Source organism: Theobroma cacao, chromosome 6, assembly GCF_053813885.1.
Source record: "Theobroma cacao isolate CCN51 chromosome 6, ASM5381388v1, whole genome shotgun sequence".
NCBI lineage: Eukaryota > Viridiplantae > Streptophyta > Magnoliopsida > Malvales > Malvaceae > Theobroma > Theobroma cacao.
This window is the reverse complement of record NC_142644.1, coordinates 28,585,223-28,610,561: the sequence shown is the minus strand read 5'-3', so window position 1 is coordinate 28,610,561 and position 25,339 is coordinate 28,585,223. Positions and strand designations below refer to the sequence as shown.

Here is a 25,339-nt window from a genome sequence, read left to right as displayed (position 1 = left end):
GGCCTTGAAAGAGTTCCGGATAGCGTCATGTCCTTCACTCGCGGTTCGGGTTTGCCCGATATTGTTGGCAAAGTGTTTCAGGCCGTGTTGGGCCCTTTGACGTGTCCCTCAAAGCCCTGCTTTTTGACCCATAAAATTTGGGGCGAAGTTTTGTGCCTCGATATCATCATCTATTGAAATGTCTCCCCGTGCTTCAATTTTCAAGGCCAAGATGATCATAATTGAAATGCTCAGTTTTATATGGTAAGTTGAGAATGACTAATTAATAGGGTTAAATGAGCTAAAGTTGAACCAGTGTATCTCCTTTGTACTCTTGGTATTATTGGCTTTGAGCATGAAAAAGACATTTACTACTTTGCTATTATTGGTCTAGACTCTAGCAAGGGAGACAAGGCCCCATGTACATATATTATACGGCACTTAAAATCGACTAAAGTTGAAAACCCAAAGTTTATTTAGGTATAAAAAGAGAATTCCACCGTCGAACATTGCCTGCAATCAGATGGTCCACCTCATAGCCCTAAAATGTTGGGCTTAGGGCTCCCTATTCCCTAAGCCTTGCTTAGGCTGCTCTGCTGCTGCCTCTTCAACATCTCTGCCAACCGTCCCTTGTTGGAGAAAAAAATTAGTAAACGAAAGAAAAAGTGAGCTAACTAGGCATTGCTGATCAGATGAGCATATTGAATACAAAAGTGGGTAAGAGCAAGTCATGTCATGTAAAATGAATATGCTACTCAATGGTGAGTCACTAAAAAGCACAACCTCACAACCCTTTCAAACCCAATAATTGCTTTAAGGAATCCCTAATCAAATCCAACAATTTCAGACTCAATAATTTTCCTCCCATTGAATTTCAATCTGAACTCTGTTGCCTTTGTACCTTTTGTTTTAAACCCCCTCAAGATAAAACATGCAAACTCGGGTAAATCCAATTAATACTAGTATATAACACGAATATATTCTCTATTAATTAAAGTCGGGACAGATAAATTATTTCAATTTAAATTAACATATAAATGTCTGACGTGGGATTTCCTTCTTAAAATGGTGTGCAAGAGAATTTTCAACTTGAAAAAGGTTTGCATGATCATATGTACTACTATGAACAAGGAACCGTACACAGAAACCTCTAATAATTGCGGTTGGTGCAGGCAATGTCAATTCGAGAAAACAACACGTGAAAATTTTATGTTGACAAAAGCAAAATCCCACAGGGCTGCTTGTCTTGGAAATTATTTGACAGTACTTTCAAATGGTAGTAATTAAACAAATTAAAGCAATAAATGAACCCACTCGAACCACCCTCGTTTACTCCGTCTTTTTCCAACCCCAATATTTACATGTGAATTAAACATGGATCAAGGTCAAGATAAAATCTACTGTTAGGAGTTGGTTGGTTGTGCTTGTCAAAATATCAAAGAACTGTTGACGCAGTTTTGAAGCTTCGGGGAAGAGTTTTATCAAGCTTGACTAATTGGATTAGAGTAAAACGTGTAGTCCTGAAGTTATATACCTGTCAAAGTCGGCTCGCCAAACTCTGCCCTTTGATTTTCTCAAGTTTGTGAATGGCTTTTGTTTGATGTCGACCTTTTGCCTTTGAACTTATTCATGTGCTTCTCATTTCTCAACTGCCTAGATGGAAACTTACATCCCTTGATAGTTTTGGTTTTGGTAATTCTTCTCTTCTTTTTTGTTGAAATGTACAAATATATATACAATACAAGATGTAGCAAGAGACCAGAAAGAAAGAGATAAGGCGCTTTTTTCTGCTGCAACAACCCCGAGTACTGTGAGCAAATTTATATATATATATATATATATATATATATATATATGTGGTACAAGGTGTAATTAAAAGTTCAAAAGCCATTTATCTTGATGTTTTTTAATTGCCTTTCCATGTCCAAGAACCATAAGCAAGTACTTTGCCTCTCTCTTTCTTTTTTATTTTTTCTTGTGGGTTACATGTCAGAAAGAACAAAATCTAGCTGAAGATGACGACCTCCTTTTGTCGCCCTTTTGATAAGCTTTGGGAGACGTTTAGACTGCAAAAAAAATGTACTTTGCTTTTGCTCATATCCTTTCTTTTTTCCAGCTCAAACATACCTACATAAATATCAACGTGACATGGCAATAGAGCTAAGCTCCTACAGAAACAAAATTCTTAATTTTCGCGTTTACAATCAAGCTTTAGCTAAACCAGTTAAAAGCATACATAGAAATCAATATTAATTAGCAGTCATTGTCAATCCTCCAACCCCAATTGTTGAACAATGACTGCCACCAGAAAATTTGGAAACGGATGAAAGCTTTAAATCAAAATATTCTGATCAATTATTAATGATATTCTACTCCGTAGATAAGATCGAGTGATTGACCAAAATTAAAGACAGCCAATCGTCCCATACATACATATATATATATATATATATATATATATATACATATATATATATATATATATATATATTCAAAGCTTTCAAAAACTAATACATATTCCTCAACAAGCCAATGCTATAAAGATTTGTGTACAGTCACATCAACCATAAAGTATTGGCATAGGGGGGGCCAACCCAAGTTTGGACGAAGGAAAGGTTTTCAGAAATTTAACAGGAAAAAGAAAATAATAGTACTAATAGAGTGTGTGTAAATATATAGCTTATGTGTAGGTTAATGGCAGTGGCCCCATTTCTGAATCTGCCACTTGTAAAGATGGGTGACGACAAGATTGACAATCCAATTTGGAACCATTTTATCCAGCATGAGGATTTTGATCGAAAATTGGAGGTATAAAACATGGGGTGATGTTAAATTTTTGTGAAGCAAATGCAAAAGAAAATAAACAAACCAACACTATAAAAGAATTCAGATTATAAAAAGGTGGAGATAGCGACCCTTTACCCTTTTTAACAAATCGATAATATTATAACAAAGTGCAAAGAGAGGCGCCCCCCGCCGCTTGAATTATTGTAATATATATATTTTCCTTTTCAGCATTTCCCCAACTTATGGTTCTAGTATTCTGCACCCACAAAAGGAACTAACTTGTTTCTTATACATTGATTTTCCCAGTTTTAGAAGTTGCTTAGCATGGATGTTATAGCAAATCCCATGGCTGAAACCCTCAAAAAGGGGTTTTGGAATTTGTAATCTTGGATCGAATTTTGCCCTGGAAATACTTCTTCCTGGCTTGTTTAATCTATATATTACATATGCCATGGCCTTCGGCCCCGTACTGGTTAGTCCAATCATGGATCATTCGTCCCATAATTTGGCCTCCTATGTTTGTCGGCAAACAGTGGCTTTGAGATTTGAAAAGCTCCCCACATGGAAGAGAAGATAAAAAGGGGGAGACAAAGGACGAAGAGGGGGGGGGGGGGGGGGGGGGGGGGGGGGGGGGGGGGGGGGGGGGGGGGTGGCGCGGTCTGAACAGGAAACGAAGGAATGGTAAAAGATCACAAAAACGATCTCTAGTACAAGTTAAAATTTCAATAACAGTGAAGACTAATTACAGAAGTTTGGTAGCTTATAATATTGACAATTTTTATTTTTTATTTTTGGTTTTGGCTCTAGAAAAACTTTTATCATATATACTAAAGTATAGGAAAAAGGTTTCATCTATAAAAGAAAAAAGGGGTTGGGGGAAAAGAGAGGAAAAAGACCTACTAAATAGTTTACTGGATGAAGCTGATAAAAATGAACTGCAATTCTGACATGCCAAAGGGATGAATTGAAATAGATTGAATTCCAATGATATCTATCCAACTACTGTTACCTTTTTGTTGGCCCCAGATGGTGGGACTGGAAAAAGCACAAAAAAATAAAAAAAATTAAAAAAAAAATTGGAGAGAGGAACATAAAATGGAAAAATGGGATTTGATTACTCCAGGAGCGGATGATGAAGCCTAGCTGAACTGAAATTCCACCAGCAATAAATCCAGACAATAAATAGGTCAAACTCTACTGTTAATTTAGCTTTACAGGATGCTGTTGGCACCATCTAATAATCATCTTGTAAGAGAACAAAAATGCTTGAAAGACATGCCTCCTCCTCTACTTCCAAAGCCCACTTTGTTAGTGCAAGCTAGCAAGTGCAACTGCAATTATAATTATTCTATGGTGGAAAAAGCTATGTGGGTCTATTATTCCTTACACCTCAAAGTCACTTTGATTTTCAATAAACAATTTCTGTCTTCTTTTTCTTCTTCTTTTTTTTTTAAATAAATAAAAATAAACAAATTTCATTTCAATTGATGGGGATATTTCATTGTGATTCCCTGCGCCATGAATATTTATGGGCTCTAGCATATTAAAGCATGATCATGTGGCCTCTCCTTTTGATTTGGATTGTGGAACCTCGCATATATACACGAAGGTTTGATCATGTGCTCTGATCTATCACTTATCAATGAAGTGTCCCCTTTCATGAAAATAGTGTACATATAAAGAAAGAATGGTACTGATTTGATTTTATCTTTGGCTTTAGACGTATCAAAATTGACTGAATTTTTCCTTCTTTCTTTTTTGATTTAATCCACAGATTTTGATTGCTCAGTAAGGGAAATTCTTGGCTAGAATTAAACTTCCCTTCCCTTTCTCTTATTGAAAAACAAGACGTTTGCTCTGAGATTTTATGTTAACAAAAAGACTTTCCCTTGTTTTCAAATATGAAGGCTAATTACGTACGGATCAAAGACCCTCTAGTACTAAACAAAATTATTATCAAAGTTATGTAAACACAATTTGAATAACCCTTTGGAAATCTGAAATTATATTATTTATCATAATTAAAGAAAACGACATGTCAAATTCTAAGTTATCCACCATTGGAAAGCGACGAAGGACTTGCATCATTCATCACTCCAAAATGATGAGCAAACACACCTATGAATTACCCTATCTTGATAAAAACCAAATTATGGGCAAAATGTTAACATGGTGATTATTCTCCCACTGGCAGTATCATATCACAATCACCATATATAGAATCAAAATCTTATTCAATATTTCACATACAAAATTATGCTAAGTTGCTCACTAGTACAAGTAAGATCTCTATCATCTCTAAGTAAAACATCCTCTCAAATTTTTTCCCTTGGGATATTATAAGTAATAACTCTTCCACCCTCCCCCACTAAGGCACTAACAAAAACAAAATCCCACAAATTCTCTCTCAGCATTTACAAAATTACAACTTCCAAGAGATTTGTCACTTGAATTACACTTAAAAATCTGGTAACTGTGGCAAAGCATCCAGACCCAAGATCCCACAACTGTGTTATAAGAATTATCACCACAATTTCCAAATTACAGCTCAATTTTTTTTTTTGTTCTCTTGCATTATTTTGCCTCTACGCCTATATATACAAGGCTCAAAGAAAATTAAAGGGGCAGAAGAGAAATGTAGAGAAAGGAAAACGAGAAAAGGAATAGGAAGTTGTTCCTCTTGAACCCTAATGGATGGATGTACCTTTTTTTTTTCTTTCTAAAAATGAATCATATGAAAATATGAAGAAAATTGTAAACCCCATTTTTTTACAATCCATAATAGAGCGTACTTCAACTCATCAAGCATCGTTCGGCGTCTCGGAGATGCTCTCTAAGTGTGGTCTCCACACCCCAACTCGGCCTCTTCTTCGATCCCTTTGCGTTGACAACTTCTCTGAAAGTATCTCACTCAAGTACTGATCCGATATCAAAAGATTCGACATTGAAATACTGTTGTTCTTGTTGGCGTTGCTCATGCTTCGGCTGTGACGGTGCTGTCGGCTGTGGCTGTTGCTGTTGCCGCCGTTGCTGTTTCTGTTGTTGTTGCTGCTGCTGTTGCTGTTGTCAAGACTCTCTCTTTTTTTCTTCTTGGTTGTCGAGGAAGATTTTGATCGGGTTTTTTGGGGTGTTGAAGGGACTGGCATGAGGAAATAAATCTTCCCACGTTGGAGCTCTGCGTCTGGTGGGACGATGACGATTTTCGGGACCATGCCATCATCGGCAGGAGACGAGGGTTTCTTTAACACGTGTTTAGGGTGAGCCTTCATGATCTCGCTGGCTTTGATGGTGCCGCTGATTTCTTCCACGCGGCCATTGGAGTGTACTATGCGAATCACATCGAGTGCTCCGCAGGGAAGAATGCAAGAGATGCAGCACCGGATGGTGTTCTTCATGGCTCTTCTCTCCCTCGGTATCGGTCTCTCATAGAGAGAAGGAGGAGGAGGAGAAAGTTGAGATGAAAAGGAGGGAGGATGTAAGTGATGGAAAGAGAGAAATATAAGAAGAGAAAGAGAAGTCTCTTTTTCTTTTGCCTTAGCTAACTCAAAAGAGAGTGGGAATCAGTCACATAAAAGAAAAAAAATAAAATTTGCACCAAATGATGTTTTTATTATATACTCTTAGCTTTTTTTCTTTTTTTTTTTCTTTGGGTTCCTTTTTCTCTGCTTTTTTGAGGGAATTTTTTCTTCACTTGCTTAGGATGAAATCTATGGCATGAATAATTGCACCTCACTCTGTACTTTGCCTTTTGGATCCATCATTTAGGGCCCCCATCTTCCTTCCCTTCAATAAGATCAATAATTTTTGGGTTTTTGGTTTTGCAAGGTTGGAGGGCTTAGGGCTGACACATGTTGCTGCATGATTGGGACTGCCAACTAAGCCAGGACAAGACCCTCCTGCCAGGTGGTGGCCTAGGACACTTGCTTCAATCAGCTTGTGACACGTGTAATTTCCAAGGCCGAAACTGCCCCTGATATTAGGTGAGGAGGGTATTGGTGTGGGGCCATTGAGTGAGTGAGAGAGAGGGAGGCCTTGTTTGCAGTTAAATTGGGCATCGTGTGAAGGGGGGGTGGGGAATTGGGTTATAGGGAAATCTTCTTTTGAGAGGGGGTTGTGATCTTCCAATATCCCCAAGCAAGATCATGTGGGTTGTGGCTTTCATTGGAAAGTGAGGTTTAGATGGTAGAGTTCTTTCACTTTATCCTTCCTCCCCTTTGTGGTTTTTAGGGTCTTTTTTGAAGTGCTTTGACTCAACTGCTCTGGTAATTGTCTAACTACTTGGACCTTTTTGCTACTATGAATTGTAGCCAGCCCCACTTGCACTTTGCCACACACCAATTAATCCCAATTCCTAACTCCTTAGCTCATTTCTTGATTTAACTTCCAAAATCTTCATGTGAGAGTGATTGTCTTGAGTTCCCCTTTCACATACAGTAGTTTAAAGATTCTTTTGCAAGTAACCATGAAAATTTCAAAAAGCTACATCATGACCACCAAAAAGTAAAAAAAAAAAAAAAGAAAAATCGAGCTAATCCCTTGAAAGAGGATATTAAATTGGCTTTGATTTGATGTGCATATTTTCATTTTCACTAGGGGCCAACCAATTAAGTGTTGTGACCACATTGAGGATTTGCCACAAGAAAACAAGGTAGTTAAAAACTGTTTAAATGGTTTGATTGCCTGTTAATTTGAGTAATGTCCCATCCAAGCTGTGGCCCGCCAATTAAATGGTTCAGATGTAGATGTTAGTGGGCAACATGTGATAGTATGGAGAGAAGAGGGTCCATTGAATTTTGAAGGGTTTTGGTATTGTATTGCACCCTATCAAAGAATCTTGCCCCAAACCCATCCCTCTCTTGTTGATTGCTGAATTAGCTCACCAAATCCATTGTCTCTTTTTTTCTCATGAGAACTTATTTGACTGTCCTACCATACTTTAAGACCCTTTAATCACCTTAACTATGATTAAACAAATTACTAGATGTTAAAATATGGGTCCCTTCAAATTAAACATCAATCACATTGGGCAAAAAGACTGTACTTTTAGTCATGTGCTCTTTTGGACCAAATTCCTTTTCTTCACTTAAACTAATCAATTCATATTCAAGATTGATTTAATTCACATCTCCTTTGCCTTTCCCCCCTTATTATGTTTTCATTTTTATTCCAAAAATACCATTTGAGTATACTACACATAGAACAAATTTTTTTCTTATCAAATGGTTTAAAAAAAATATAGAGATAAAAAAAATTAGTCAAATTATGCTTTTGGTCTCTCTCTATGAAAAATGTAAATTTAATCACTCTACAATAATTTGTATAAATTGATTTTTTACATTTTTTTCAAATTTGTTAACATCAATTCAAATTTTAATTTTGTTAACTACACTTTGTAAAGTTTGACCAAGTTGACACGACATTGATTAAGATGACGTTAGTGATGGAAGAAATGAGGCGTTATAGGGTCCTTGTCCTCTTAAAATTTTTAAAATTTCATAATATATTTTAATTTTTTTAAAATTTTATAATTTTACCCTTATAATAATTTTTTTGTTTAGTGAAATGTTTTCACAGCAATTAGTTAACGACTAATTTTAATAGATTTAATAACTAAAATAAAACATATTACAATAGAATTATTTTTCAAACCCTAATGTCCTAAGGTCTCATGATTGACTTACTTTTTATTCACTCCTTAAATGTGAAATTTTAACTCTATTATTGAATGACGTGATATTTTTATATTGATATGATATTAATTATATACTAATCTAATATTAATTATGCTGACGTGATATTGATTAAACCGATAATATTTTTTTTTCACATTTGTTACATAATTTTGTATTTTTGTTTTGATATTTTGTTACCTACCAATAAATTTTGCCTCGAGGAAAGGCATGAAGATAAGTATTAAATAATGGGGTCAAATGAAACCGAACCTCATCAATGAGGTTGTTTAGGAAAACTCCAATTCTGGCCGACTTGACTTCAACACCATTTCTAAACTTGCGGGTCTTTGTTTATTAATTCCATATATAAAAAGAAGAGTACAAAAGAGTTCATGAATTAAATGTTGCTTGCTATTATTTATTACGACTACTTGCTTTAGTCTTGTGTAAAACTCTCTTGTCCTTTCTAAGTACCAGCATAGTATTAATAGACTCATTCTTGTAGTACTTAATACCAAAAAATAGAGCAGAAAAAAACCTAATTATAAAGGCATATATAATTTTGTTTTTTTTCTTCTTTTTTAATTTCTTTGAGGATTGGGTTTGGGTAAATATTTTCGGTGGATAGCTGTTTCTTTCATGACATCGTTTTTTCGAGTGAAAATTATAATGCTTATATGAGTTTTTAATTTTTTTTTTATGATTTTAGACTTGACTCGACATTTTCGTAATCTCTCCTTCATTATATATAAAATCATGATTTAAAAAAAAACCATAAATATGTAATTTTTCACTCACCTTGTTAAAAATTTACATTTTAAATAGTATCGACTAGAGGGCACCGATACTCGAACGTAATACTTCTAAATATCAAGGCAAAGAAATTAGTAGATTGAAGTAAACCCGTTAGGGCAGAGTTTCCTCTGAGCCCAATATAAAGAGTGAGGCCAACCCAAAAATTGGGCGAGTAAGTTTAGGGGACAATGCAGTTGGGGCAGGCAGGCATCAGCAAGTGTACTGTTCCAGGCTGTTGTGTCCTGCCGAATTCAAACCGAACAGGCCAGCTTCCCCTGATCGCTCCTTCAGTCGCCCTCCTCGCTCCACGTCTAGCTCCCCACAAAATTTGAAGGCAAAGGGCCCTTCTAACTCCTTAACAACAACCTACAAAATTCATACTTGAGTGACTGCCCAAAAGACATTGAATTTATACCTAAAACAATCACTACTTTAAGAGACCTAATTTATTGTTTTCTCATTCTAAGAAATCCCCTGAGACAGATTGCATGATTGTTGAAACTTTATTACTCTGTCGCACCACAACATTTTTTACCATACAACCCATAGTGAGTTTTGGTATTTATGGGCATAATTTTTCTTTGAAAGTAAAGGTATAATATTTGAAAAAACCTTGAATTATTTTAAAAGAATTGAGCGCTTTTATTATTTCTTCTATTATGTTTAATTAAATTCTTAAATTTTTATTTTTGATAAAATATACTCTTGTTATTAATCATTGATTAATTATTATTAATTAAAATATTATTTATCATTTTATATTCACATAGTATTAATATGATAATGATGTGACTTGATATAGATAATCAAAATATCATACAATCATGTTATTATATTATATTATAATCTATTATGATATGTTAGCACCACTAATAATTGTTGATCAATTATTAGTTAATATTTTTAAATAGTTTAAAATTTTTTTAATTATTATATTATTAAAATTCAAGGATATTTACTTTTTAGCTCTGATCGGTCACCAAAGTTAGCCCCAAATCTGGCCCATTTGCTATAAAAGACATTTGTTGAGCCCAAGTTTGTTCTACAGAATCTGGCCGATTCTCAGGTTTTAATCCATTTGAGCCCAAAGAAAAGGCAATTCCCGGGACAGCTTTGTAAAGTTGAGCTGCAATTCTGCAGCCAACCTCATCCAAAACCTAGAAAAACCAAATCTATACCCACCAAAATATCAAATCCCGGAAGAAAGTCCCCATCTTTTCTGCTTCGCTGTACGGTCAACACTCCGGATACTGAATATCAACGATGCCTGTTTTCAAAACCCCGTTCAATGGCTACTCTGTTAAGTTCTCGCCCTTTTACGAGTCCCGTTTGGCCGTAGCAACCGCCCAAAACTTCGGCATATTAGGCAACGGTCGTGTCCACGTCATCGACCTGTCCCCGAGCTCCCCAGTCATCAACGAACTCATCGCCTTCGACACCGCCGACGGAGTCTATGACGTCGCTTGGTCCGAATCGCACGACTCGGTCCTCGTCGCCGCCATCGCCGATGGCTCCATAAAAATCTACGACACCGCCCTCCCTCCTCACTCCAACCCTCTCCGCTCCCTCAAAGAACACGCCCGTGAAGTCCACGGTCTAGATTACAACCCCACGCGGCGCGACTCATTCCTCTCCGCTTCATGGGACGATTCCGTCAAGCTCTGGACCCTCGACCGCCCTGGTTCCCTCCGCACTTTTCGGGAACACGCGTACTGCGTGTATTCCGCCTCGTGGAACCCCAAACACGCCGATGTTTTCGCCTCGGCTTCAGGTGACTGTACGGTAAGAATCTGGGACGTTAGAGAACCCGGTTCAACGATGATAATCCCGGGTCACGAACACGAAATCTTGTCTTGTGATTGGAATAAGTATGATGATTGTTTGATTGCTAGTGCAAGTGTAGATAAGAGCATTAAAATCTGGGATGTTAGGAATTATAGGGTGCCGGTTTCAGTTCTTAATGGTCACGGTTATGCTGTTAGGAAGATTAAGTTTTCGCCGCATAGGAGGAATTTGATTGTGTCTTGTTCGTATGATATGACGGTTTGTTTGTGGGATTTTATGGTGGAAGATGCACTTGTTGGAAGGTATGATCATCATACAGAGTTCGCAGTTGGGGTGGACCTGAGTGTGCTTGTTGATGGACTCATGGCTAGTACTGGCTGGGATGAGCTTGTTTATGTTTGGCAACAGGGAATGGACCCCAGAGCTTAAAAAGGAAAGTCTTTACATCTTTCTCTTTTATTTGGTTTGGTTTTGGTATAATTCATTATCATAATTAGAATGAATACTGGAGTGGTTTTGATCTTTGAATAGGTAGAAACTGATGAATGATATACTTGGGAGGGGATTGATTATGGGGCATGATGGTGTTGTTGTAGTTAATTGTAATTTGGTATACCTATGTCATGCCTTTCCAGAATTGCATTTGTTCTTGATGAATAACTTACCCTTACTGTATTGAATATCAATCCCCTGTATATCAATTCTAATAAAGCAAAGAAGTTTATATTTTACCTTACACATTTATTTTGAGTTTTCTTCTTTGTTTTACAACTATTTGTGCAACATTTACTCTATGTCATTCCATTGAACCAAATGCAGTTTTATCTCAAGAATGAGAATAGGGGAGGAATGGTTATTCCATTCCCCCCAACCAAGCATGTCCTATGTTCTTTAGGGCTTGCAAGTTGCCATCCTTTCTAGTTTCTGTTTCATGGCATATGTTTCTCACAAATGATAGAAAGGGAGCGTTTCATATCATGGCTGCAGATGGAGAGTCCTGTGTACAAACTATACTCCCATGTCTAAAGAAGTACTATTTGGTACCTCTACCTTTTCAAGTGAGTCGTTTATATGTTAGAGATTGTGAGACTTTAGAGTGCTGATACTGGTTTTTAATGTCTCTGACCGTGGTTAGCATTCAAAACTTGTTTCGAATCTGTAAGGCAAATTATACACCATAAGCAAGTGTAGAACTTTCATCTTGCATTTAATCTATATCAAAATATACAAAGAAGGAGTGAAGAGCTGCTCAAACCATTTTTGCCTTGGGTTGGGTTGGGTTGTATAAGATTTATGAGGAGCCATCCTCCCTTGATGTCTGGTCTTGCTAGTGTCAATGGACAACATTTTATCTGGTAAATAAATTTGGAAGATCACAACTCTTAGAAGAAACCTATCCTCATTCACCAATCTCTTTTTTCATATTTGTTTTCTTTATGTTTATGTACCAATATTCAAGAATCCTTGTTAAAGTTTGCTTTAGTCTTACGTACATAAGGTCAAAGCGTCGCACATAACTTGACTAAAGTTCTAAGCTCGTGATAGTTGGTTTTAGAGGCACGCTTTTTAAAGTTAGGTATCACATGGTTTGAAGATTGAGAGAGAGAATGACATCAATTGGTGACCAAAGCACGTCTTGCTTGAACTTTTTAGTTCAAGATGGTGTGAGCGTTGCAAACAGGGAAACTACGTATACACGTGCCACGGAGCGTTATGAGTCTAAGGACATCTTGCAAGTATTGGATAATCGTGTATCTTGCAGTGAGATGGTTATCAATCATGAGGTGTGGAGCAACTTCGAATGGGTCAAAGATAGCATCGAGCAACTGGGGTCAATAGCTATAAGCTTCGCAAAGGATGGCACAACATGGGGGATTCGTGAATTCATCACAATGTGAGGTTAGATGAATTGATGATAGACAAGTACTCAAAAGATGTGTTTTGCGATTTCTTTATGGGACAAAAGAGATTTGATTCACTGAGTTTTAACACTACTTACGCGTCAAGCTCAAATCTTGTATGTGTCGCAAACGGAGGCATTGCACACATAAAAGCTATGTATTTGGATGACATTGGCTAGTTGCGAGCTAGAAATCCACATGGAAAAACACATCCTAATTAGGAAGTGTTCCTCGAGATGGTTAGAGAAAAATTGCCTTAAACACACCCACGACTCTTGTGGGGAACTCGATGAAGACTTGTGGTGGAGAGAAACCATGAGGGCGTTGCCTAAATCAAGTGGAGGAGAATGTCACAGTTTGCAGATTCGTGAACAATCCAACTCACATAGACTGTTGAGCCAACCACATGCAAGGGTCCATCAGTTGTCGTCTCCAAAAATAAAGTTTTTCTTGTTGATTACTTGCTCATCAAGTAAGTGTAGTTTTAGAACTTTACTTTTCTTGTATTTAAAAAAAGTTTAGGTTAGGTACTTTCATATTTATTTTTATTTGCATACTAAATTTAGGTCAAGTAGGTTATTATAAATAGCACCTATAGGAGTCATTGTAAGGTAATCAAATCATGTTTGCTGAATCAAGCAATTTACTTTTGTGTTTAGATCTTAGGTACTTTGTTTTCTCTCATTGGAGTGATAATACTTATTTGTCCTTCTCAATCTCTTTTTTCATATTTATTTATTTTGCGTTTCTGCGTCAATATTCAAGAATCCTCATTAAGGCAGACTTAATCTTACGTACACAAAGCTAAAGCGTTGCACGAAACTTGGTTAAAGTTTCAAACTCTTGACATGGGGTGTCAGGTTGTACATATTAAAATTAAAGTATATCTCATTGTTAGATCATTCAAGGAAAGCTATTAAGACCAGGGATCAATGACTTAATGGTGCTTGGAAAGGTTTTGAATAAGTCCTAGATAAGAGGTTAGGAGTTTAAGTTTTAGGATATGTTCTTGTTAGTTAAGACGTGAGAAGGCTTTACAGTACTAACCTGTTTATTATTATAAAATTAACATTACCATACATAGAATTGGCTTTAACCTTGAAAAATTATTCCCCCTGTTTAACCATTAATAGGTTGATGTTTTGATGGCTAATCAAAGTGCAACATCACATTTTGTAATCCATTGTGTCTATTAGTGTCACAAGTGAAGGAGATTGATGAATTCACACTGTTGGGAAAATTTGTGAAGCAACAACTTGAGTGTTATTCAATTTTTGTCTTATATGTATACTTATTAAAAAAGTCATCGATTCTTGCAGACAATGTTCCTTTGGAAATATGAATCTGTATAGATGCTATTTTGGGAAGCTTTTGTTACAAGATGCCTAGCACAACAATGAGATTGTTCTCGTTTTTAGGAAAGCAATTTGGGAACAATTAACAATATCTATCTACGAGACATAAGTACTCTTACAAATTGCTTTTTTGGTAGAAGATATGCAAAATCTAATATGAGTGAGTTTAGGGCAGTGAGTTGTATAGCACATCATCCAAGAGGACAAAGAAAACATGGAAAGTTTATCTAACAATGGAATTGATCGTGGCAAACATGATCCAAACTTGAGGATATGGAAAGTTTATTCCAACTCTAGGACAATTGATGTCAAAAGAAGTGGAAAACAACTTTGTTAAATTCCTAGTGTTGAAAAATCATGATTCTTAATTTGAACCACATGATTTTAGTATCAATATTGCATGGCTAAAGGATTGAAAGAGTTTAGAGGGAAGAAATTGAATCACTTCTTAGTAATGGATTACTTCAACAGCAAGATGAGTCGTTAAACATAGAACGTCGACAACTTGGGGAATAGTTTAGTTCACATTCTTGACGGTCGATTGTCCAACAGATAAGCAATCTGTATATGCAAGCAGTTACTAGTAGAAAAATAGAGAAAAGGTGTGGTTCTTGTTATAAGGATGGATGTCTATCAGAGCCTTTAGAGGCTTTGTCCACATGTTTTGTTCTTCTTGTTCGTCGTTTCTTTCTTTTTGGTTGGGGGGGGGGGGGGGGGGGGTGGGGAGGGTTATCTTAATTTGAATCTATACCAGGAACCTGGTAGTGGTAGGCACTATGGGTTTTTCTTGGTTCTATCGGCTTTTGGGGGTCGATTTTGACAATCTAAGCCCTTATGAAATGTCATTGCCAATGAAAAGGGGTGTGGAAATGCGCTCGAGATGTTCAATGCACCAAATTATCTTTGTTTATGGATTTTGACTGTGCTTATCCTTCAAATTGACAACTAGTTGACATGGTATCCTTCGACATTACTACGACACAACTTAATTAAATTCTCATTTCTTACAAGTTATATCAGTCATTTTACTTAAAATGTTGAGTTTTAAGTTTACTAAAATTCTAGATCTTATTTAATTAGGATTCTTATTTGTGTACAACATTGAGTAGTTGTATGGTTTTAAACTTCTTATTCACATAGAGTCCTAATAACATTCTACTTTGGACTTTTATAGTATAAAAGTGGATCTCTAGACTTTAGAATTACAAGTAGTGCTTTGAGAGCTCTAGAGAGGGAACACCTTGTAACTTTGTCTTTTGCTCTAGGTGGAGCTAGAGTGGTTTAAGTGAGTTCTTGGGAGGTTATTGAGGAAGAATGTGTAAGGGATCTTGGGTTGGTTTAGGGAACCATAAAGGTCAATTTATTATACTTTAAATTATAAATAATAAAAGAATAGTCTCACTCCGTGGACGTAGGCAAGAGGTTGAATCACGTAAATTCTTGTGTTTTTCTGTTTGATTGATTTCTCTGAGTTTTATCTTTGTTGTTTCTTGGACAATTTTCACAACAAACTGGTATCAGAGTTTCGAGTTTACTAAATTCAAGATTCAACAAGAATGTCGAAAGTTATTAGTTCTACGAATTTTTCAATTGAGAAGTTTGATGGGAAGACTAGTTTTACGCAGTGACAAAGAATGATAAAAGATCTCCTTGTGCAGCAAGGTGTAATGCACCCCTTGCTAGGAAAGAAGGGAAGACAATCAGATGACATGAAGGATGTTTAATGGGTAGAGTTGGAGTAAATGTGTGTGAGCACTATTCGGCTTTGCATTGAAGATAACGTGTTTAACCATGTTATTGACGAGGATTCTGCTCCAAGATTTTTGGCAAAGTTAGAGAAGATTTACTTGACGAAAAGTCTTTCTAACAAGTTGCAGTTTAGGCGAAAGTTGTATCGCTTAAAGATGAAGGAGAATGGAGATCTCATGAAGCATATGAATGAATTCGATGTGATCATTGATCAGTTGAAAAAGGTTGATATGAAGGTGGAAGAAGAGGAAAAGGCACTTTTGTTCCTAGCTTCGCTTTCAGACTCCTATGAGGTATTTGTGGAATCTTTGATATGTGGGATGGATACAATAACGTTAGAACAAGCACAAGCAATGTTAATGTCTCATGAAGTTTGAAAGAAAGTAAAGAAGGGGATAGAGATCCAAGTGGCTTGGCATTGGTAACTGAGGTTCGTAGGAGGAAGTCAACCGCTAAAGGATCTAAAGGTGGCAAGTCTAGATTCAACAATATTCAATACTTTCAATGCAAAGGGTATGGACATATTAAAAGGAATTGTCCTACAAAAAAAGATGAAAGTAACGAGAACAAAGGTGAGTGTGCTTTCGTTGTTGAAGGTGATGATTGTGATGCCTTTACAATCTCAGAAAATATGAATGCAAATTTTGATTGGTATTTAGATTCTGCTTCTGCCACTCATATATGTTATCAAAAAGATTTTTTGATTTACTTCAAGAAGGGGTGGCTGAAAATTTGACTTTGAGTAATGAGTCAATAGTGAAGGTCATAGGACTTAGAGTGGTGAAAATTAAAATGTTTGATAGGGTTGTGTGCTTTTTGGATGGTGTGACCTATGTCCTAGAGATGTGTAAGAATCTAAGGGCATGCTTGGTTGGGGGGAATAGAATAGCCATTCCATCTCTATTTTCATTCTTGAGATAAAGCTGCATTTGGTTCAATGGAATGATTATTCTTCAGAATAACCATTCCAAGATAAGCTTGAACAGCCATTACTAAGGCCTCCTTTGGTAATAGCTATTCCAAATTATTAGGAATAAGAAAAAAAATTGATTAGACAAATATACCTTTTTACAATTTAAAAAATTATCTTATAAAAAATACTAAACCTATTTTTTTCTCTTTCTTCCTCACTCCTCTCTCTAAAGCACAAAAGACAAAATTTTTTACTTCATTTTCAAAAAAAGGAAAATAAAAATATTTAAATATTATTTCATTATAATAAATATTATAAAGCATATTACTTAATATTATTATTTGAATATAATAAATGTAACAAAAAATATTATTTTGTATTATTTAAATTTAATGAAGAATATATTTTATCTTTTAATATTAAATATTATTTAATTATAATAAAAGGTTTAATTATCTTTTAATACAAAATATTATTAAATTATAATAAAAATATGTTTGTATTTTGGTGAAAATATTATTTAATTATAGTAAAAGTTATTTTGATTTTATTGCTAAGAATATTTTTATCTTTTAACAAAATAAATTCTTTAATTTTAATAAAGAGTATTTATTTTTCATCATAGTTCTTTTTGTTTTTTAATTAAAAAATTTTTAAATTTTAATAAAGGGTATTTTTATCATTTACCCATTATTTCTTAACAATTCTTAAAAGATTCTTGCCAACCAAATAATTGAATAAGTAATAATAACAATTTTTATCTTATTCCATTCTCATGAATCAATCTACATAATAATTATTCTTCCTCTATTCTATTCCCTTGGAATGGCTATTATATTCTTATTCTATTCTTTTCAGTGAACCAAGCATGCCATAATATCATTAAGTCTGTTAGACTCCAAAGGGTATGAATATTCTGATTGTGATGGAGTAGTAAAAGTCATACAATGCGACATGGTCCTAATGAGGGAGAATTTGCATAATGACTTGTATTGTCTAGAATGTGAGGCCTCGAAAGGATGGGAATAGTGCACAGGGGATGGTAGCTACGAAAGTGAGATTTCATTTGTCAATGAGGTGCTGAAAGATTCCTATAGTGTAGGATGAAAAATGTTGCCAGTAGGAAATTAGATGGGTCGTCGAGATCCCTTTCCAAAGTCAATTAGTGTCATTGACTTGACGACTACACAGGTGCATTGGCCGTTTTGTAGAATCGAGTGTTGGACCATGCTTGATTTGGTATGTGTAGTCGTGCTAATTATAAAAGCCAATGATATGGAAAGTTTTATGCTTGGAGAGTTGTTTAAGGTGTTAGAAAGTAGGTGGAGTTAGGAAGTTGCAATTAAGTGCAACTGGTGGAAGAGGTTTAAGGAGTTTGAATTCAAGTCAAAGGTGGAGATTTGTTAAGTTTTAGGTTGACTAGAATTTTAGATCTTATTTGATTAGGATTTTTGTTTGTATACAATATTGAGTAGTTGTATGCTTTTAAACTTCTTATTCCACATCGAGTTCTAAACACATTTTACTTTGAATTTTTATACTATAGAAGTAAATCTCTAAGCTTTAGAATTACAAGTAGTGCTTTGAGAGCTTTAGAGAGGGAACACCTTGTAATTCTGTATTTTGCTTTAGGTGGAGCTAGAGTGGTTTGGGTGAGTGTTCTTAGGAGGCTATTGAGGAATAGTGTGCAAAGGATTTTAGGTTGGTTTGGGGAACCATAAAGGTCAATTTATTGTATTTTAAATTCTCAATAATAGAAAAACAGTTTTACTTCGTGGACGTAAGCAAAAGGCTGAACCACGTAAATTCTTGTGTTGTTTTATTTGCTTAATTTCTCTGAGTTTTATCTTTATTGTTTCTTGGGTAATTTTCACAACATAAAGAAACATACAAATACGTATCAAAGCCAAAGTTGAAGAAGAATCCTTGCAAATCATCTCAAATCTTGTTCAGGGAACTACTTTAATTAATATGCTCAGAGCATTTTGTTCCCTGCCTTTTAAACCTCTCCGGTAAATTTCCTTCCCTTACTTAATTAACTGAACTCCCCACAACTTCTTTTTGCTTGGCTTTCCCTTAACATCTAGGCCAATATTTTGGTTTTACTCATTCTGCAATCACTTGTGGTGGGGGGGTACAATTTTTAGAACTAATAACTTTCCCTTTAAAATGTTGCAAATGTTTATCTTAACCATATATACGTGTAGGTTGCAGCATCTTGCAAAAGTATTTAAAAAATTTATCTTATTTTCTCCTTTTAACTCCTTTTTTCTCCACTAGCATTGATCGATCACTCGCTTGTTTGTTCTTTCACCTTTTTAGAAAAAGAAGACAAGTAAGGTTCTTTGTGTTCTCTTCTCTTTAGTGATAACAATAACCCTTTTTTGGCTATTCACTAATGAAGTAGCCTATCTTTGTTTTATATCACCTTCTGTTCACCAACTACCCATATCCTTCTTTTACCAAATCATTCTTTTCCTGCTTTAACTTTAATGCACTTGTATCTTTTCAGCTTTTAGTAAAATTAATCTTAAATTGTTGACAAAATATATTATGCTCTTTAACACCAATACTTGATTTGATGGATCATTTATAATTGAAGTTTTTTTTCAAAGATTAATCAATTAGTTTGAATTCTCTATTACTATTAATTAACTCGTGTATGACATGCGAAGAAATAATAAAATTTAAATAAATACACACACACATATATATATATATATATATATATATATATAAGTAAATAGTGAAGACTTCATAAAAAATAATATTATGAATTACAAAATTTCAAGTACGTGACTATTTTAATAAATTAGAATTCCTAAATTCATAAATTAAGTCATAGATGAATAGGAGAAGGCTTCTCCTCTGCCTCATGCTTTAATTTATTCTTTTGCTATATATAGTATTTCTTTTTACTATTACTTTAAATGTTTTATATCTACATACTTTCTAAATGCAAGAGGAATCTTAAATGTCATAGATGTGACCAAATTCAGGAACCAAAGAGGAAGAAAAGAAAAGGGAAAAGAGAAGCAATGGAAAAGAAATACGTTAACCTATATAGCTAGATACAATTATAGAGTTGATTGGGAAATATTATTGAAAATGAAACATGCTATTAATATTCCAGACAGAGCAGCTCCATGTGTAGAAGTAGCTACTCATACATGCACATATAGCCTTTCAAAATTGGCTTTATTCATTAAGCTATTTTTTTTTAAAAAAAAGGGGAATTTGGGGTATTTAATTGTGTCACTTTAGACAATATATACAAATAGAATAGGAGTTTTTTGGGGTAGTAAAAGGTATATTTCATGTATTCCTATTATGAGTTATATTTTGATTTACTAGAAAAGAAAATAAAGAGGAAAAGATCAAGATAGAGAAATCCAGGAAAAGCTGAAAAAGATTTCACAAAAAGAAAAGGAATAATAAAAAGGAATCTATATGGATAGTTGGATCATGATAAACCTGATGGAGTACCCTTGTGAGGTAAGTGGCATCCCCCAGAGCCAATTGCTGTTCCTTTTTATATTTATATATTGTTACTGTGTATCTTTATCTTCTACCATAGAGGCCAGCTTTTATTTTGTCGACCCTTGCATTCTCTTAGGCCACAGCTTTAAATTTCTGTATTTTTATAATCATCCTCAAAATGACACCTGTTACACTAGTGAATCAGCTACACCACGTCTCTCCTCCTCTTCTCCTTCTCTTCAGGTCCCCCAGGTTCCACTTTCTCTCTCTTGCTCTTAACTCTTGAGCCGCCAGTTGTTTCCTTACGATTACCACAACTCGGCTGCATGAGAAAAACTCTCTCCTCTCCTGATCAGGCTCCCCAGTTTCCACTACTTTTTCTTTTGTCTTTAGTTCCTCACCTTGACGTACAGATTCCTCTCTCTTTCTCTCTATCAATATTGAATCTTCATTTTCACCCTCACACGTACTTCATGGTATGGGTGGGCATGAATATTTTCTGCGTTTTTGCTTTTTTCTTGTGTTTTGTGGCTGAATTGTGTCGCCATTTAGGACCCAGGGGACTGATTGTTTTTTCGTGGCTGAATTATGTGACCCATTTGGTCTCTTTGTAACAGGGGATTAACAGCCGAAGGGATTTTCTCTACCCTCAATGAAATGTTCATGCCCTTGGAAAAAAAAAAAGAGAGCATAATATGCATGCTTCTTCTTGTTTTGGGTTCACTTTATCTTCACTCTCACACCACATAAAAGATTTATTTTATGCAAGAAGCTCTCTTTTGTAGGCCACCAATTAACAAGTTCTTGAATCTTTATCTTCGTTTTCACACCTCCAAATAGATATTTATATATATGCCTTTTCCTATATGTAGACAATACAAAGTTCGATCTGTTTCTATATATTTATCTTCATCCCCATCAGATATCTATATACATTCGCCTATCCCTCTCCCTCAACAAGCCTCGCTAGTTGTAGCCCCTTTGAACCTTTTATCTTCACTTATACACGTCTGTTGGATGACCCTTTGTCCCCATGGCCATACACACAAAGGAATTTAATTGATTAGTTTCAGGATCTACATTTATCTTGAAATCTGTCAGGAGATCAGATATAAATAGTCACCATCTCTCTTAACTTATTCTTTCCATAGGTGCCGCATATGGCAAAAAAATTGGCTGGAACTTCGAGCAATGTTCATTTCCATGACATACCAGATGTGATTCTCTCCAACATATTCTCTTTGGTTACTGATACTCGCACACGCAATGCCGTGTCCCTTGTGTGTCTCAAATGGCACTTGCTTGAGCGCTCCACTCGCAAATCCCTCACCCTCCGTGGCAATATCCGTGATCTCTTCCTCCTCCCGACTTGCTTTCGAGCCGTTACCAACCTTGATCTCTCTTTCCTCTCCCCTTGGGGACACCCTCTTCTCGATTCCTCTCCCAACCCTGTTCTTCTTGCTCAACTCCTTCGAAATGCATTTCCATCAGTTGTTTCTCTTACTGTTTATGTCCGGAACCCTTCAACGCTCCATCTTCTAGCTGCCCTTTGGCCTAACTTACGAGATGTTAAGCTCATACGTTGGCATCAGCGTTTGCCTACACCTATTGGCTCAGATTTTATTGCACTTTTTGAGCATTGCCACACGCTTTCTTCACTTGATGTTTCACATTTTTATTGCTGGACTGAGGATCTTCCACCAGCATTTGAAGCATACCCATATATTGGAGCTTGTCTTTCCCGTCTCAATATTCTCAAAAATTCTTCGGCTGATGGATTCAAGTCCCATGAGCTTTTAGCCATTACTGCTTTCTGTCCAAACCTCCGTGAATTTCTTGCAACATGTACATTTGACCATAGATTCATTGGATTTGTTGGCGATCAAACCTTGCTTGCCCTTGCTTCAAATTGTCCTTCCCTTTCTCTCCTTCACCTCGTTGATGCCACTTCCTCGTCCAAAGTTAGGGCGGACCCAAATGATGAGGGTTACACATCTGAAGATGCTAGTATTAGCCATGCTACACTTGCAGATGTATTTGCTGGATTGCCACTGCTTGAGGAGTTGGTTCTCGATGTTTGCCACAATGTTAGGGATGCCTGGCCAGCGTTGGAGGTGCTTAACTCAAGGTGCCCCAGGCTTAAATCCTTGAAGTTGGGACAATTCCACGGAATCTGCAGGAGTATAGATTATCGACCAGATGGGGTCGCCCTATGCCAAGGGTTGGAATCTTTGTCCATCAAGAACTCTGCTGACTTAACTGATACCGCTTTGGTAGCCATCTCCCTTGGCTGCCCGAGACTGTCCAAGTTTGAAGTTCTAGGATGCAACAGAATCACAGTAATAGGGATGTGGAAATTGGCTTATGCTCTTCAGAAAACCTTGGTTGATGTGAAAATTTTTTACTGCAAAAATTTCGATGCAGTTTCGTCGTTGCAGGCACTGGAACCAATTCGAGATCGGATAGAACGGCTCCACATAGATTTCGTGTGGGAAAATGTTGAACAATCAGAAGGCCAGACAGGCAGTTCAAACCAACCAGGTGGATTCGAGAACTTCGAGGCAGGGAAACGAGGCATCATCAGGGAAGAAAGAAGCGTGAGAAAGAAATGCAAGTCCTATGCTCTTGGCAATGACAATTTATTCTCGTCTAGGACTTGGAACAAGCTACACTATCTTTCCCTTTGGGTTGCTGCAGGTGAGTTGCTCACTCCATTATCTTTGGCAGGTTTAGACGATTGTCCTGCACTGGAAGAGATAGATATAAAAATTGAAGGTGATTGCAGGGACCAACCAAGGCCTTCCATGGATGCATTTGGGCTGAGTTCCTTGGCCTGCTATCCAAGGCTTTCAAGGATGAACCTGGACTGTAGTGGAGTGATAGGTTATGCTCTTACTGCTCCTTCGGGACGCGCAGATTTGAGCTTGTGGGAGAGATTTTTCCTTAGTGGAATTGAGAATTTGCATCTTAATGAGCTCAACTATTGGCCTGCACAGGACATGGATGTCAATCAGAGAAGCCTTTTTCTCCCAGCAGCAGGATTGCTCGCACAGTGTGGAACTCTAAGGAAACTTTTCATTCACGGAACAGCAAATGAACATTTCATGATGTTTCTCCTGAGAATTCCAACTCTCAGGGATGTACAACTTAGAGAAGATTATTACCCCGCGCCAGAGAACGATACAAGCACGGAGATGAGAGTAGACTCGTGCTGTCGATTTGAGGATGCTCTGAATAGCGGTCAGGTGCCTGATTAAAAAATTGGTGGAGTTGGAGTTGCTAAATGCTAATTTCTGCGTAACTTTCTCTCCTTTTATCATTGCTTCCCCCCTTAAACTGGTGGAGCATAACTTATCCAATAAAACACAGTGGCAAGGCATATGACTACAAAGACTTGGAATCTCACTAGAGTATATATATAGCTAGGAAAAAATATGTGGTGTTGGGAATTTGGAGTATTTGAATTAGTCCATCAATGGATGCAAAATGTAATTAATTTATATATATATATATGTTGTTGCATACATACATACACAGTTTAAAATAAAATCATCTATAAAAGCACATCACAATATATATTCTTTGTTTGAGATGGCCATTGATGCAAAAGTTAGTGTAATTCAAAGTCTCTAATCACCTTGAATTAAGAAAAAACTCATCAGGATTGCTGTTTTCTCGTACACTGGACCCGAAGTTGTGTCATAATATCCCTCGACACCCATTATGAGAATTGAAATGGCTACAAGATTTTCCAAATCAAGAGCACATAAAGCTTGTCTAAAGGACACATCATTTCGAAACAGTGTACTCCATATAAGTTCTTAGCCTTTCAATCATCTTTTCCTTTTCTTGTCATTTTTCCATACTGGCATTCACTTTTTTGTATGTAAAATTAATGCTTATCGGAACAATGGACCATTTATGGAGATTCTTGGCCGTTATGTTGGCAACAAGTTATAGCCCATTAACAGTCCCACAGCAGCAGCTAAATCTATTTTAAAGCAAGTTTCGCAACATGCTTTAAAGGCGCAATTTCGGGCGTTGTCTCCCAATGATGTTTACTTGGAATTTTTTTTTTTTCCAAAGCACGAAATGGTCGTGCTGAATGTTTCTTTCTTTTCTTTTCTTTTTTTTCTCTAATTTTAAAGTTTGGAATTGGTAGATAAGTTCCAGTTGTAATGCACTCACTCATACAGTATAATAATCTTCTGACCAGACCCACAAATCATGTTCGGGCCCAACTTGAATCGAGCTCATTTAGATTTAGATTTTAGGCCCACCTCCGTAAGCCGCTTTTGCCTTTAAGCGTAGCTAAAAGCTGACGCGATCCCTTTTATGGTAAATGCTGGTCCCTTCACAACCATAAAATCCATCAGAAACGAGAGGACAAAAGAACTAGTGGAGAATAAAAAGGTGAAAAAAAGAATGGGGAGATCCATGAAGTGACCACCCAAAGTGAATCTGTTCACAGAGAAGTATGTCCAAAAGCACGTGGCTGCTAACGGACGGCTGAAAGCTACTCGATCATCGCCTATGGCAAAAGGCAACAAGGACAATTTGTAACATCCAGCACATGCCAAATTGTTTGCACTTTGCAGCGTACATTAATTAACCGCCTTCAGTGGAACAACGAACTTGGAACAAAAATTTAGAGCTTGGTCGTCACATGATTAATGATAGAACATGGAGCTTATGCTTAACAACGAACCCACATACCTCTACAACAGAACTTGATCCCATAAAAAGCTAAGGTTCCAGGGAAAACCATACCCCCATCCTCGAAAGTTTCCTATATTTAGAAATTAGCAATTCAGCATACTCTTCTATCTATATCTCATCCTTTAACCGCTTCGTAATATATATATATATATTAAACCTCCTTGCCGACCCAGAATGCTATATAAGAAAGCAAACAAAGAACTT

The 25,339-nt window shown here is 36.3% G+C and overlaps 2 protein-coding genes and 1 pseudogene across 2 annotated transcripts; 2 read left to right on the top strand and 1 right to left on the bottom strand.

Annotated features, from left to right (window-relative positions):
* Positions 1 to 4,981: 4,981 nt before the first annotated feature.
* LOC18596686 (phosphatidylinositol 4-phosphate 5-kinase MSS4-like protein) lies at positions 4,982 to 6,349 on the bottom strand. Its single transcript, XM_007025310.3, has one exon. It carries the CDS (start codon positions 6,159 to 6,161, stop codon positions 5,568 to 5,570), a length of 594 nt encoding a protein of 197 aa, XP_007025372.1. The 5' UTR covers positions 6,162 to 6,349; the 3' UTR covers positions 4,982 to 5,567.
* A 3,977-nt stretch (positions 6,350 to 10,326) lies between these two features.
* On the top strand, positions 10,327 to 11,754 carry PEX7 (peroxin 7). The gene has a single exon (XM_007025309.3). It carries the CDS (start codon positions 10,497 to 10,499, stop codon positions 11,445 to 11,447), a length of 951 nt encoding a protein of 316 aa, XP_007025371.1. The 5' UTR covers positions 10,327 to 10,496; the 3' UTR covers positions 11,448 to 11,754.
* Positions 11,755 to 19,773: 8,019 nt separating this feature from the next.
* On the top strand, positions 19,774 to 23,992 carry LOC18596682 (F-box protein MAX2 homolog A pseudogene; annotated as a pseudogene).
* Positions 23,993 to 25,339: the final 1,347 nt, after the last annotated feature.

Coding starts and splice junctions, on each gene's coding strand:
- PEX7 (XM_007025309.3), top strand. CDS start 10,497: ATGCCTGTTTTCAAAACCCCGTTCAATGGCTACTCTGTTAAGTTCTCG.
- LOC18596686 (XM_007025310.3), bottom strand. CDS start 6,161: ATGAAGAACACCATCCGGTGCTGCATCTCTTGCATTCTTCCCTGCGGA.